The 13316-nt window shown below is 40.6% G+C and overlaps 1 protein-coding gene across 2 annotated transcripts in view; it reads right to left on the bottom strand.

Annotated features, from left to right (window-relative positions):
- The window catches only part of mpp7a (MAGUK p55 scaffold protein 7a), a 134150-nt gene that overhangs the window by 92736 nt on the left and 28098 nt on the right, over positions 1-13316 (bottom strand). For both annotated transcript variants that reach the window (XM_058406372.1, XM_058406373.1), the window contains exons 2-3: positions 11480-11646; positions 235-353 (exon numbers count right to left, since the gene is read on the bottom strand). In XM_058406372.1, the coding sequence (XP_058262355.1) occupies positions 235-353; positions 11480-11516 (156 nt within the window). In that variant the 5' untranslated portion in view covers positions 11517-11646. The remainder of the gene's footprint in view (positions 1-234; positions 354-11479; positions 11647-13316) is intronic.

The following is a 13316-nucleotide window of genomic DNA, read 5'->3' as shown; positions in this document are numbered from 1 at the left end:
ACTCTCTCGCTCTCTCTCTCCCTCACACACACACAATCTCAAACACACTAACACTCTCTCGCTCTCTCTCCCTCACACACACACACAATCTCAAACACACTAACACTCTCTCGCTCTCTCTCTCCCTCACACACAATCTCAAACACACTAACACACTCTCTCTCTCTCTCTCCCTCACACACACACAATCTCAAACACACTAACACTCTCTCTCTCTCTCACACTCACTCTCACCTTGACGAGCGAGTGCAGGCTCCGGGCGCTGAACATGGTGTGGAGAAAAGAGCGATCATCCGCACTCTTTACATACATCTGGAGCTGAGAAGGCAACACTGACAGCAGCTCATACAGACCTGTACAGGAAGTCGAGGAAACACACACACACACACACACACACACACTCATTTTACTCTTATGTAAATAAAACACAAAACCCTTCATCATGGTGGTAAAAAAAAACAAAAAAAAACAAAGGGAAAGTTCAGCTTTTCACCGGTTTAAATAAATAAATAAATAAACTAATTAATTAAAACATTTACAAAAAAAATTAAAACAAAAAAACCTTCAAAAAACTTCTAGAACACATAAAATTAAATATAAACAGAACATCACAACATCAATATAATAGACACACTAAATACAAATTAAATACTAACATCTCTGAGGTGATTACACACATCTTTATTTTTCTTTACAACAAAACAAAAAAAAATTAAAAGAAAGTCATTCATCTTTAATTAGTATTTTTAGCTTGAGCTGCTAATTTGCTAACAATGCTAATAGAAAGCCTGGCACATAAGGTCAGACATTCTCTACACATATGCGACAAATCAACAGAGGGCGACTTTGTACAGAAACCCAACAGAGCAATGGTCTGGAATTAAATACAGAAATACAACAGAGAAAGAACGTTGGTTCGGCAGTTTGTGATGCTAATCTGCTTGTAGCTTCTCTTGCTAATCTGCTAGCAAAGCTAATCCAAAGCCTTGCAAATAAAGTGTCAAAAAGACCTTTATGTGACAAAGCAACAGTTGGACACTTTGGACAGAAACCCAACAAAACAACAGTCTAAAAATAAATAAATAAATAAATAAATAAATGCACTGCTTTTGCAGTTTGTGCCGCTAATCTGCTTGTAGCTTGGTGCCGCTAATCTGCTTGTAGCTTGGTGCCGCTAATCTGCTTGTAGCTGGTTTTGCTAATCTGCTTGTAGCTGGTTTTGCTAATCTGCTTGTAGCTTGGTGCCGCTAATCTGCTTGTAGCTTGGTGCCGCTAATCTGCTTGTAGCTTGGTGCCGCTAATCTGCTTGTAGCTTGGTGCCGCTAATCTGCTTGTAGCTGGTTTTGCTAATCTGCTTGTAGCTTGGTGCCGCTAATCTGCTTGTAGCTTGGTGCCGCTAATCTGCTTGTAGCTTGGTGCCGCTAATCTGCTTGTAGCTTGGTGCCGCTAATCTGCTTGTAGCTTGGTGCCGCTAATCTGCTTGTAGCTTGGTTGTGATAATCTGCTTGTAGCTTGGTTTTGATAATCTGCTTGTAGCTTGGTTTTGATAATCTGCTTGTAGCTGGTTTTGATAATCTGCTTGTAGCTGGTTTTGATAATCTGCTTGTAGCTGGTTTGCTAATCTGCTTGTAGCTGGTTTTGCTAATCTGCTTGTAGCTTGGTTTTGCTAATCTGCTTGTAGCTGGTTTTGCTAATCTGCTTGTAGCTTGGTGCCGCTAATCTGCTTGTAGCTTGGTGCCGCTAATCTGCTTGTAGCTGGTTTTGATAATCTGCTTGTAGCTTGGTGCCGCTAATCTGCTTGTAGCTTGGTTGTGATAATCTGCTTGTAGCTTGGTTGTGATAATCTGCTTGTAGCTTGGTTTTGATAATCTGCTTGTAGCTGGTTTTGATAATCTGCTTGTAGCTTGGTGCCGCTAATCTGCTTGTAGCTTGGTTGTGATAATCTGCTTGTAGCTTGGTTTTGATAATCTGCTTGTAGCTGGTTTTGATAATCTGCTTGTAGCTTGGTGCCGCTAATCTGCTTGTAGCTTGGTGCCGCTAATCTGCTTGTAGCTGGTTTTGCTAATCTGCTTGTAGCTGGTTTTGCTAATCTGCTTGTAGCTGGTTTTGCTAATCTGCTTGTAGCTGGTTTTGCTAATCTGCTTGTAGCTGGTTTTGCTAATCTGCTTGTAGCTGGTTTTGCTAATCTGCTTGTAGCTGGTTTTGCTAATCTGTTTGTAGCTGGTTTTGCTAATCTGCTTGTAGCTGGTTTTGCTAATCTGCTTGTAGCTGGTTTTGCTAATCTGCTTGTAGCTGGTTTTGCTAATCTGCTTGTAGCTGGTTTTGCTAATCTGCTTGTAGCTGGTTTTGCTAATCTGCTTGTAGCTGGTTTTGCTAATCTGCTTGTAGCTTGGTTTTGCTAATCTGCTTGTAGCTTGGTTTTGCTAATCTGCTTGTAGCTTGGTTTTGCTAATCTGCTTGTAGCTTGGTTTTGCTAATCTGCTTGTAGCTGGTTGTGATAATCTGCTTGTAGCTGGTTGTGATAATCTGCTTGTAGCTGGTTGTGATAATCTGCTTGTAGCTGGTTGTGATAATCTGCTTGTAGCTGGTTGTGATAATCTGCTTGTAGCTGGTTTTGATAATCTGCTTGTAGCTCTAAATATATTTAGATATTTACTGTAATGTAGTGGTTTTTTTTAATTAAATAATTTATTCTTATATAAAGTATGTGACAGACAGTAAACTCGCTGTTAACTCCGTAGCTCCGCCCATGCTGTTAACCTGTAATAAACAGTGTTCATACGTAGCTCCGCCCACTAATGAGGTTCAAGTCTGATTTGATGGAAAAACTGATGTTGGAAAAAACATCTAAGCTTAAAGGTACAGCAGATAATAAAGTATAATTCGTGAGACTTGGACCTGACTTACTCTCTAAGAGCAGACCACTGACCTGTTCCAGACTACACCTCACTTCCTCCTTTTGTCTCTGTACTTCCTGTTGTTCCAGGAACTCAAAAGCAGAGCTATAAAAAAAAAAATCCCTGAAAGTTTCTCACACTTTTTCTAATCTCTAGACACAGTACCACATGTAGATTTGTTTAAGGTAGTGCTGTCATGGTAACAATGACTCTGTCCACTGTACTCTCAAGCTCGTCCCCCTGCTTCACAGTCTGGGTTCATAAAGTTTATAAAGTCTCTGAAATGTCTATAACACTGTTCCTAAAATCTAAAAATAAAAAGAGTGGTGTGTGTGTGTGTGTGTGTGTGTGTGTGTGTGTTACATGCCATCACAGAGCAGACTTCAGACTGGTCCACATCCGCTTCGTGTATTCACAGATCCTATAATAAACTTGGTGTGTGTGTGTGTGTTGGTAAAGTATGTGCTGTTACACAGATCGCTTTGCTTTCACACGCCTTTGCTTCCCAAAGTAAATAACAGACTTGGACTTCAAACACACTGCTACTGTGGAACAAACCAGATGACCAGAGAAACCAAGAGATCACCATCAACAAACCGAGTTCACCATCGGAACATCAGCAGAGCGCAGAGTTCACCATCGGAACATCAGCAGAGCGCAGAGTTCACCATCGGAACATCAGCAGAGCGCAGAGTTCACCATCGGAACATCAGCAGAGCGCAGAGTTCACCATCAGAACATCAGCACATGGACACATTTGTACACACACTCATACACACACGGACACACAGCATCACATTTTCATCTAGCTACATGTTTATGGACAGTAGAACCCTGAAGAAACTGAAGAACCCTGAGGAAACCCACATGAGGAGAATCTGTAACCCTGGAGCCTCCATGACATCCCTTTACTCTCTTTACCATTAAACAAACCCCTTTTCTCTCTCTCTGTGTGTGTGTGTGTGTGTGTGTGTGTGTGACCTATCAGACTTCACACTGTTGCTCCTGTAGAGCTCATTTCCTGGATAACGAAGAGTTCTCACATAGAACCAGAATTCGTGAAGTTCTACACAGAACTCTAACAAACCAGAAAAAAACTTCAACAGGTTCTGGGGACCCTGTCAATCAAACAAGGGGGAGGGGCTAAACACAACAATTAACAAGCTGTCTTTTGATCCCGTTCCAGAAAACGATTGGAACCGATTCCCTTTTCTTTAGCTTTTGGATCAGAAGCTCTTCATTTCAGTTGCTAACTTCTCACACACACACACACACACACACACACACACACACACACACCACCTGTTCAGAGCCGGTTATCATTATCCCTCTGAACTAGAGACATAAAAATCAAACGTAAACGAATGAAATTCCTCCTGTGGCTCGCTCTGCGTTTCCTTCACTCGCTCAAATATTCCCTGAAATAAAGTGGAAATTTTCACTCTGATGTAACTGGAAACAGGGAGATTTTCCAGTAGCAACAAATCCTTATATTACACTGCTCTATTCCTCATGGAGGAGGGGGGGAGGGGGGCGATGGAGGGAGGAGGACAAACTGCTGGAAATCAATAAATTCCTCCTGCAATACACGCCACTGCTAACATTCCTCCTCTCTCTCTCCATCATTCCCTCGTTCTGTCCCCGAATCCCAGATGCTCAGAATTCTTCACATCGCAGTGGAAAAATTTAGACCACTGTCAGCTGAGAAACCGAATCTGACCACTCTGTCAAGTATCTCTCTCTCTCTCTCTCGTATGCTCTCATCATTCCTATCCTCTCTCTCTCTCGTATGCTCTCATCATTCCTATCCTCTCTCTCTCTCGTATGCTCTCATCATTCCTGTCCTCTCTCTCTCTCGTCTTTCCTGTTCTTTACCCTGCTTGATCCTGTCCACTCTCTCTCTCTCTCTTTTTGTTCCTGTCCCCCCCCCCCGCTTCATTCTGTCCCCTCCCTCTCTCTCTCTCTGTTTATCCTCCATGTTGGACTCAGCACACTCCTCACCTCATCACAGCTCTCATTACAGAGAACAGCAGCACCTAATAACACACCTGTTTCCACACACACACACACACAGAAAATAGTTTATCTGGTAAAGAACTTGTTCTCAAATCTTTCCACATGTCCACCTTCTGTGTCTGTTTCTCTCCCTTTCTTTCTCACGCTCTGTCTCTCTCACTTGTTCGGTTTCTCTCACTCTTTCTCTGGCTCTGTCACCGTGTCTGTCTCTCTCTCTGTGTCTGTCTCGCTCACTCTTTCTCTCTTTTTGTCTGTCTCTCTCGCACTCTCTCTTTTTCTCTGTCTTTTTCACACTCACACTTTCTATCCACATCTCTCTCTCTCTGCCTCATCTTTCCTGTTCTATCCATCTCTCTCTCTCTCTCTCTCTCTCTTTCGTATATGTGAGCTCTTATCTTTTTAGCGTTGTCGTGGGAGTGCTCACTGTGATTGGACAGGAGAGCAGGCTCAGTATAACACTGTAAATTTTAATACGGTTAATAAAATCCCAGCGGTGGACAAAAATCGTGATGGAGAAGGGGATGGAGAAGGAGGAGATGGAGACGGAGGAGGAAACAGACACAAAGGGGGAGACAGAGGAGGAGACAGAGACAAAAGTGGAGATGGAGGAGAAGACAGAAGGAGACGGAAACAGACAAAGGAAGAGACGGAGGAGGAGACAAAGAAGAAGGAGATGGAGAAGGAAACAGAGACAAACGAGGAGACAGAGGAGGAGATAGAGGAGGAGACAAAGAAGAAGGAGATGGAAGCGGAGATGAGGTGAGAAGGAAACAAAGACAACGGATGAGACGGAGAAGACAAAGGATGAGACAAAGGAGAAGAAGACGGAGAAGGAAACAGAGACAAAGGATGAGACTGAGAAAGAGACAGAGGAGGAGGAGACAAAGAAGGAGATGGAGAAAGAGATAGAAAAGGAGGAGACAAAGAAGGAGATGGAGAAAGAGATAGAAAAGGAGGAGACAAAGAAGGAGATGGAGAAAGAGATAGAAAAGGAGGAGACAAAGAAGGAGATGGAGAAAGAGATAGAAAAGGAGGAGACAAAGAAGGAGATGGAGAAAGAGATAGAAAAGGAGGAGACAAAGAAGGAGATGGAGAAAGAGATAGAAAAGGAGGAGACAAAGAAGGAGATGGAGAATGGAGAATCTCCTGTCAGCTGGTTACACTGTGAGCTGGTCCTCATGTTCATCATAGCAGTGTGTAAGATGTGAATAAATGTTGGCGTTTTATACAATTACCCTATTTAATGTCATCACAAAAAGCAAACGAGCGAACTGAATCATTTTGACTCAGAGTCACGGGTGAGAAAGCTGCACTTCACTCACGAATCAACTCAGAGTCCGAAATAATGAACCTGAATAAATCGCGTCTATTCAGAAGTCTAGACTACTGACACCTTGGATCATCCATGGATCGCATGGGGGGAAAAATGAAATGAATCGATGCAATAATTCTGTACTTATTGTTAAAAAAGATGTTTTTAAACAAAAAAGAGCAAACTAAAGTAAGTCTATCGTAAACGTCGAAAAGTCGGTCGTTTCTTGAGGAACGCAAATCGAAATCAAATCGTTTTCCTATCATAAAATTCCTTGTTCACATGTGAAAAACAAACCACTATGACGATGCACGGATATGCAAATTGAAACAGGAGACTTCCAGCCAGACTCCACCCACTTACCCCACCCTGACCCCTCCCCTCGCTCTCAGATTAACCTCAGTAGTACTTACCAGAACATTTTTATATTTTTTTGCACTGTGTTAGAAAACAAATCACAGGAATGTTGGGAACATCAGTTCAGCCTCCACTCCAAACCGGATCGGCTCCAAACCACCGGCAGGAAACACAAGCGGCTTTTCAGGGCTGACGGGAAATACATCATCGTCGTCCGAGCGCGACTCGGTCACACGCGCACACACACTTTTCCTGTCCTGACCACCTGAGCCAAAACACGCAACCGAACGCAATTAAAAACCTCCGGAAAACACAACTCCAACTTAAACACCAGCATCTCATCTCAGGCTGTCCTGATGAGAGATGGAGATGAGTGCTGCTGGACCCGGAGGAGAGGAAAACGACAAGATGAAGTGCTCAAGTAAGAGAGGGAAGGAGCAGGAAAAGAAAATAAAGGGATGGCAGCACTCCTTGATCAAAGTTATGCTAGGTTTTTACATCTAAATGTAAAAACATACACCTGTCGAGTTTGCTAACTGTTCGTATAATTTAGCATAACTAACAATCAAGTGTAAAACCGATTAGGGGCGGAGCTACATGTGAGCTAACTTTGTGATATCACAAATAAATAAGCTCATAACTTTTACATTTTGAAGGAGGTTTACACAACTAGCCACCAGACTGCAAAACTTGCACGTGACACCAAGTAGCTAGCTAACCTGGCTAATAGTGACAAATAAAATAAAATGAAAACATCGTAGTTGCTATGGCAACCTTTTCAAATAAATCATGGAGTATATAACTGATGCAAATCGAGATTCAGATACTGAAAATCCCACTCAAAAATGTGACCTAGCTTACTAGCAGTTAGCAAGCCAGTTAGCAAAGTACAGTAGCTAGCGAAGTCAGTGGTGAAATGGTTTGGGGGCGGAGCTACATAAATAAGCTCTCATGTCCTAGCTAAGATGTTTACGCTGATTCCTGGACACGTTTAGCTACAGAACCAACAAGCTATACTTCGTTATACTAGTTGCTAATTTTGCTAATATTAACAAATGAGCAAAATCGTGGTTACCTAGGGTAACCTTTCGATAACGCCTGGAGGAAATCATAAATCAAAACCTAGACTAGCTGATGAGCAGCTAGCATCCTGCCTTAGCTAAGACAGCTATGAGGCTAGTTAGGTATAATATTAAGGTGAGTAGATTTGCATTTTTATGAATATTTATAAGCATGTGCATTTTTAATGAGATGTTTGCAGAAAACATCTATGGATTTAAAATATTAAAACGATTTATTAGTCTACGCCGAACGACACGTTAAGAGTTCAAGTACTTATATGACCTCTCCCCACACACACACACACACACACACACACACACACACACAGTATGCATGGTATTCTACAAGCCCAATCTATCAGGCTGGCTGGTGGTTTGCTGAGCTTCCAGACTGTTCATTAAGGAGTGTGTGGAGAAAGAGAGAGAGGGAGAAAGAGAGAGAGAGAGAGAGAGAGAGAGAGAGAGAGAGAGGAAGGGAGAGAGAGAGAGAGAGAGAGAGAGAGAGAGAGAGAGAGAGAGAGACAACCACACCACACGTCTCCCGGTAACCCAGCACTCATCCATCAAGCTTTTATATCCACACTAGGTATTATTTTCATATGGATCACCATCACTTATTAAACTCTACATTCAGACAGAGCTGAGGAAGAGAGGGAGTGGGATGAAGGCCAGATGAAGAACGATGGGAACACAATGTGGATCCTGGAGATGATTTTCTGCATCCAGCTTCCAGCTGGGGGCTTCAACACACACACCCCTCCACAACACTGCTGAGTTCCATGAAGACTTGTAGAGCTACACTTCAAGTGTCTAAGTATCAAGGCCAAGGGTATCTCTGAAGGAAGTGGAGAGATCCACAGCTCAGAAGGGAGAAACTATCCACAGGACAACTGCAGCCTGGACACTCTACAACACTGGGATTTATGGAAGTGTCGTATGAAAAACAGCATGCCGAATTTCCAAGAAAATAAAAGCATATTGGAGCAAACGTACAAAATCATTTTCTGGTCTGATGAGACCAAAAACTACTACTTGGGCTTGGCATGAAGTGAGATGATTGGAAGAAACCAAACACTGCTCATCAGCCTGAGAACCTATGAAGCATGGTGGTAGCATCATGCTGAAAACCATGTAACAGTCAGAAACTCAAATATGAAGCATGGTGGTGATAACATCTTGTTAAAACTGTTCAGAAACCTAATTATGAAGCATGGTGGTGCTAGCATCTTGTTGGAAACTGTTAAAACACACACACGAAACATGGTGGTGGTAGCATCTCGTTGAAACTGTTCAGGAACCTAAATATAACGCATGGTGGTGGTAGCATCTTGGTAAATCTCATGTAGAAACCTAAATATGAAGCATGGTGGTAGCATCTTGTCAAAAACCTAAATATGAAGCATGGTGGTGGAAACATCTTGCTAAAAACCATGTAGAAACCCAAATATGAAGCATGGTGGTGGTAGCATCTTGTTCAGAGATACCTCTGGTCTCTTTCTTCTTCTCTCTTTACACTCTCACTGGTGTTTGCTGGAAGTCTGGACTGTAGAACTTCACCCTGGACTTGTTTTGCTCACTCTATGGTCTTCATGATTTTTTTTTTTTAGGTCTGGCAAACTCTGGGTTCTCAGAGCTGCTGTATTAATATTAACATCAAGCCCCACTTTGATCCACTTTATTCCAATAATTATGCCACATATCTGATGGTGTCTGATGGTGTCTGGTTTACAGATTCCTCAGTAACAGGGTGAATAGGAGGACATTAAATTAAGAATTAAGAATATTAAATTAAGAAATATTTGTACATTTAAGTCTTGATGTTACATAAATGTTGAGAAACTCTGTATTAAAAAGTGATTCATAAATAATCCAATAATCGTTTGTTATTTTTCAATTTTTTTTTAACTTCTTTTTTATTATTCTAATTATTATGATTATTTTTTTACGTTTATGTACAGCTCTTAAAGGAACTTAACTTAATAAACTTTATTTGTTTGTTTATTCATTTATTCACTTATTTTTAATGAATTATTTAATTTATTTATTTAATTATTTATTAATTCATTTATTCACTTGTTTATTTTTAATTACTTTATTTATTTAATTATTTGTTCATTCATTTATTCACTTATTTTTAATTGATTCATTCATTCATTTAATTTTTTATTCATCCATTTATTAATTTATTTTACTTTATATTTATTTATTTATTTTACACAGCTTGAGCACCTTCAGCTACAATGTGCATGAACATTATCTATAAATAATTTTACTTATAAAACATTATTATAAAAAAAGAAGACGTTTTTCAAGTATTTAAAAGAAGAAGAGCCATAGAGATCAGAGATTCATTTTCCACTCCATGTACAAACATTCTAGAAATTTCCACCCAATCAATTACTACTACAATCCATTTGGAGAAGATCGTCGCAGGATGACATTTTCAGATCTGCCATGTTTTTTTGGGGTTTTTTTTTTTGCGATTGTGTAAAAGGAACGAGTGAGCATCCATCTGCAGGCCTGGTTTTTCCATAAGGATCCTTTAAGAGCGGATTCGACCCGGGTGACGGAGAGAGACGGTCGAACTGATCGTACATGTTTTATTTGGAAAGAAGACGAAGGCCAATAATTGGCTGAAATGACCGTAATAGCAACTGATGGTCTGTATTTTCACTTTGTCTATATGAATTCCCACAACCGGTACGTCATGCCAGGGGCTATGAGGTCTGATTTCAAAAACACACACGCGCTCCTTTTTTAGATTATTAGGTGATAAACTTGAAAGCCATCGTATATATTTCCTATATACCTATATATCATTTATATTTTCTATATAACTATATATCATATATATTTCCCACATATCTATACATCCTACCTATACATAGAATATATTTCCCATATAATCTACATATCATATATATTTCCTACATATCTATATATTGTATATGTTTCTGGTATATCTATAGATCATATACATTTCCTCTATATCTATATATTGTATATATTTCTGATATATCTATATATGTATATCATATATATTTCCTCTATATCTATATATTGTATAAATTTCCTATATATCTATACATCATAAATTTCCTCTATATCTACATAGTGTATAAATTTCCTATATATCTATATCATATTTCCTACATATCTATATATTGTATAAATTTCGTATATATCTATATCATATATTTCCTACATATCTATATATTGTATAAATTTCCTATATATCTATATCATATATTTCCTACATATCTATATATTGTATATATCTATGGACATTTTTGCTACAGAATGAGAAAAAACATTCTATCGCTTCGATTTTCTTATACAATGTCTGGATATCGACGAGCAAATTGTTAGCATACGCTGTACATTCGAACTCAGTTAAAAACAAAACACTACTTCATTTACGTCCAACTAACTAAAGTGAGCAGCCATGTTTGTCTGACACTTGCTGAAGACCACAGAGTTCCCGAGTAGGAATTCCAGGCTGAGGGAAGGTTTTCTCTGGTTTACAATTTACGACATTAAACCAAATCTATTTAATATTGTCCTTTGTTAGACTTTTGGCGATTAAAGGCACCATCTGTAAAAAAAAAAAAATAAATAAATCTATTTTCAAACCTGAAACAATCACATGGTTTCAAAGAGACGGCAGAACAGCAATTTTTCACTGCGCTTGAACCAAATACTGACAAAGTGTCCATTTGTATTTTTCCGGCCCTGAAACGAGCAGCCCAGGCTAGAGCACAGGTGATGAATTCTGCAGCATTTTTCTTAAAAAGAACCTCACAGGAGATTTATTTAGATTATTTTGGTTACAGTACCTGTGTCTGGGCCCGGTCCGGTAGCAAGGGCCGGCATGGTTCCGGTCAGCGCGGACGGAGAAGCAGGCGCTTCTTCTTGCAGCGTGTCACACTAAATCAGGCACAAAGACTGGACAACACTTCCCCAGAAGGAAGCTGAAGACCCCGGGGTTATGCCATGGACTAACCTGAGACACACAGAGGGTCAGAGAGACATCAGGAAAAAGCTTTCATTCTTACCAAACATCTCGATACACATTATTACAAGCAACAAAATACACTGAACATCATACTCATTAATAAAAAAAAATCCGTCCTGATTGGCTGAAAGGGTGTGTAAACCGCATCACATCAAGACATGCGCTCGTTTTAATACATTATCGTTTCTACGGTCAGGGCTAAAACTCGTAACATAACGCTGCAGAGGCTGAGCGTGTATACATTTACATTGATCAGCCATAACATTATGACCACCTGCCTAATATTGTGATGGTGCTGCCAAAACAGTCCTGACCCGTCCTGCACTGTGTATTCTGACCCCTTTCTATCAGAACCAGCATTAACTTCTTCAGCAGTTTGAGCAACAGTAGCTCGTCTGTTGGATCGGATCACACGGGCCAGCCTTCTCTCCCCACGTGCATCAATGAGCCTTGACCGCCCATGACCCTGTCTCCGGTTCACCACTGTTCCTTCCTTGAACCACTTTTGATAGATACTGACCACTGCAGACCAGGAACACCCCACAAGAGCTGCAGTTTTGGAGATGCTCTGATCCAGTGGTCTAGCCATCACAATTTGGCACTTCGGTCAAACTCGCTCAAATCCTTACACTTGTCCATTTTTCCTGCTTTTAACATCAACTTTGAGGACAAAATGTTGACTTGCTGCCTAATATATCCCACCCACTAACAGGTGCCATGATGAGGAGATACTCAGTCTTATTCACTTCACCTGGCACTGGTCATAATGTTATGGCTGATCAGTGTTCATCTGCTGTAATGTAAGTGAGAATGGTTGTAGATGATTACATTAGATGCAATCGTAAATAGACAAAAAAATAGAAATGAATATTACAATCAATAATAAAAAGAAGGTGCAACTAATAAAACTTTTAAAAATAATAAAAAGAAGGAATGAAAATAATAAACAATTTCAGGATGCTAACAGTAACTCCTGTTGTTTATTTCTCCAATTCATGGAAAAAACAATTTGTATAATTGTCAGTATTTTTTGCACTGAAAATGCATTTTAAATAAATGTAATGAAAGCATCCAGTGAGAAGTCTGAGCTCTCAGAGTTGTAGCGAGCGAGCCGACCTCAGACATGTGCGGGAGGATGATGCAAGAGGATTTTTGGACCAGGACAGAGAGGAACTCGTTGGCCCAAAAAACATTCCCAAATTAAATTCCGATTTTTTTCCATCCAGAGCCTGGGGAAGAGTGCCAGGGTCCGAGCCCCGGCACAGAGAGCACCTGACGGCTTAATGTCACCCTGAAGACCTATAACCACTGACCTGAAGGAACAAATGAAAAAAACGGAGGGATGAAAAATGAAGGAGCCACATGGAGTTGACCGTCAGCTTTGGTGTATATGACAGCCATTTGGAGAAAAAAGAGAGAGAGAACGGGAGGGGGAGAGGGAGAGAGAGAGAGAGAGAACGAGAGGGGGAGAGAGAGGGATAGAGAGAGAGAGAGAGAGAGAGAGAGAGAGAGAGAGCGCGAGAACAAGAGGGGGAGAGAGATAGATAGAGAGGGATAGAGAGAGAGAGAGAGAGAGCGAGAGCGCGTGGAGGGAGGGGGGGAGACAGAAAAAGAGAGAGAGAGAGGGAGGGGGAGAGAGAGAGAGAGAAAGGGAACGA

This window comes from Hemibagrus wyckioides, linkage group LG13, assembly GCF_019097595.1.
Source record: "Hemibagrus wyckioides isolate EC202008001 linkage group LG13, SWU_Hwy_1.0, whole genome shotgun sequence".
Classification (NCBI taxonomy): Eukaryota; Metazoa; Chordata; class Actinopteri; order Siluriformes; family Bagridae; genus Hemibagrus; species Hemibagrus wyckioides.
The sequence above is the reverse complement of the archived record's forward strand: the minus strand, read 5'-3'. Positions and strand labels throughout refer to the sequence as shown.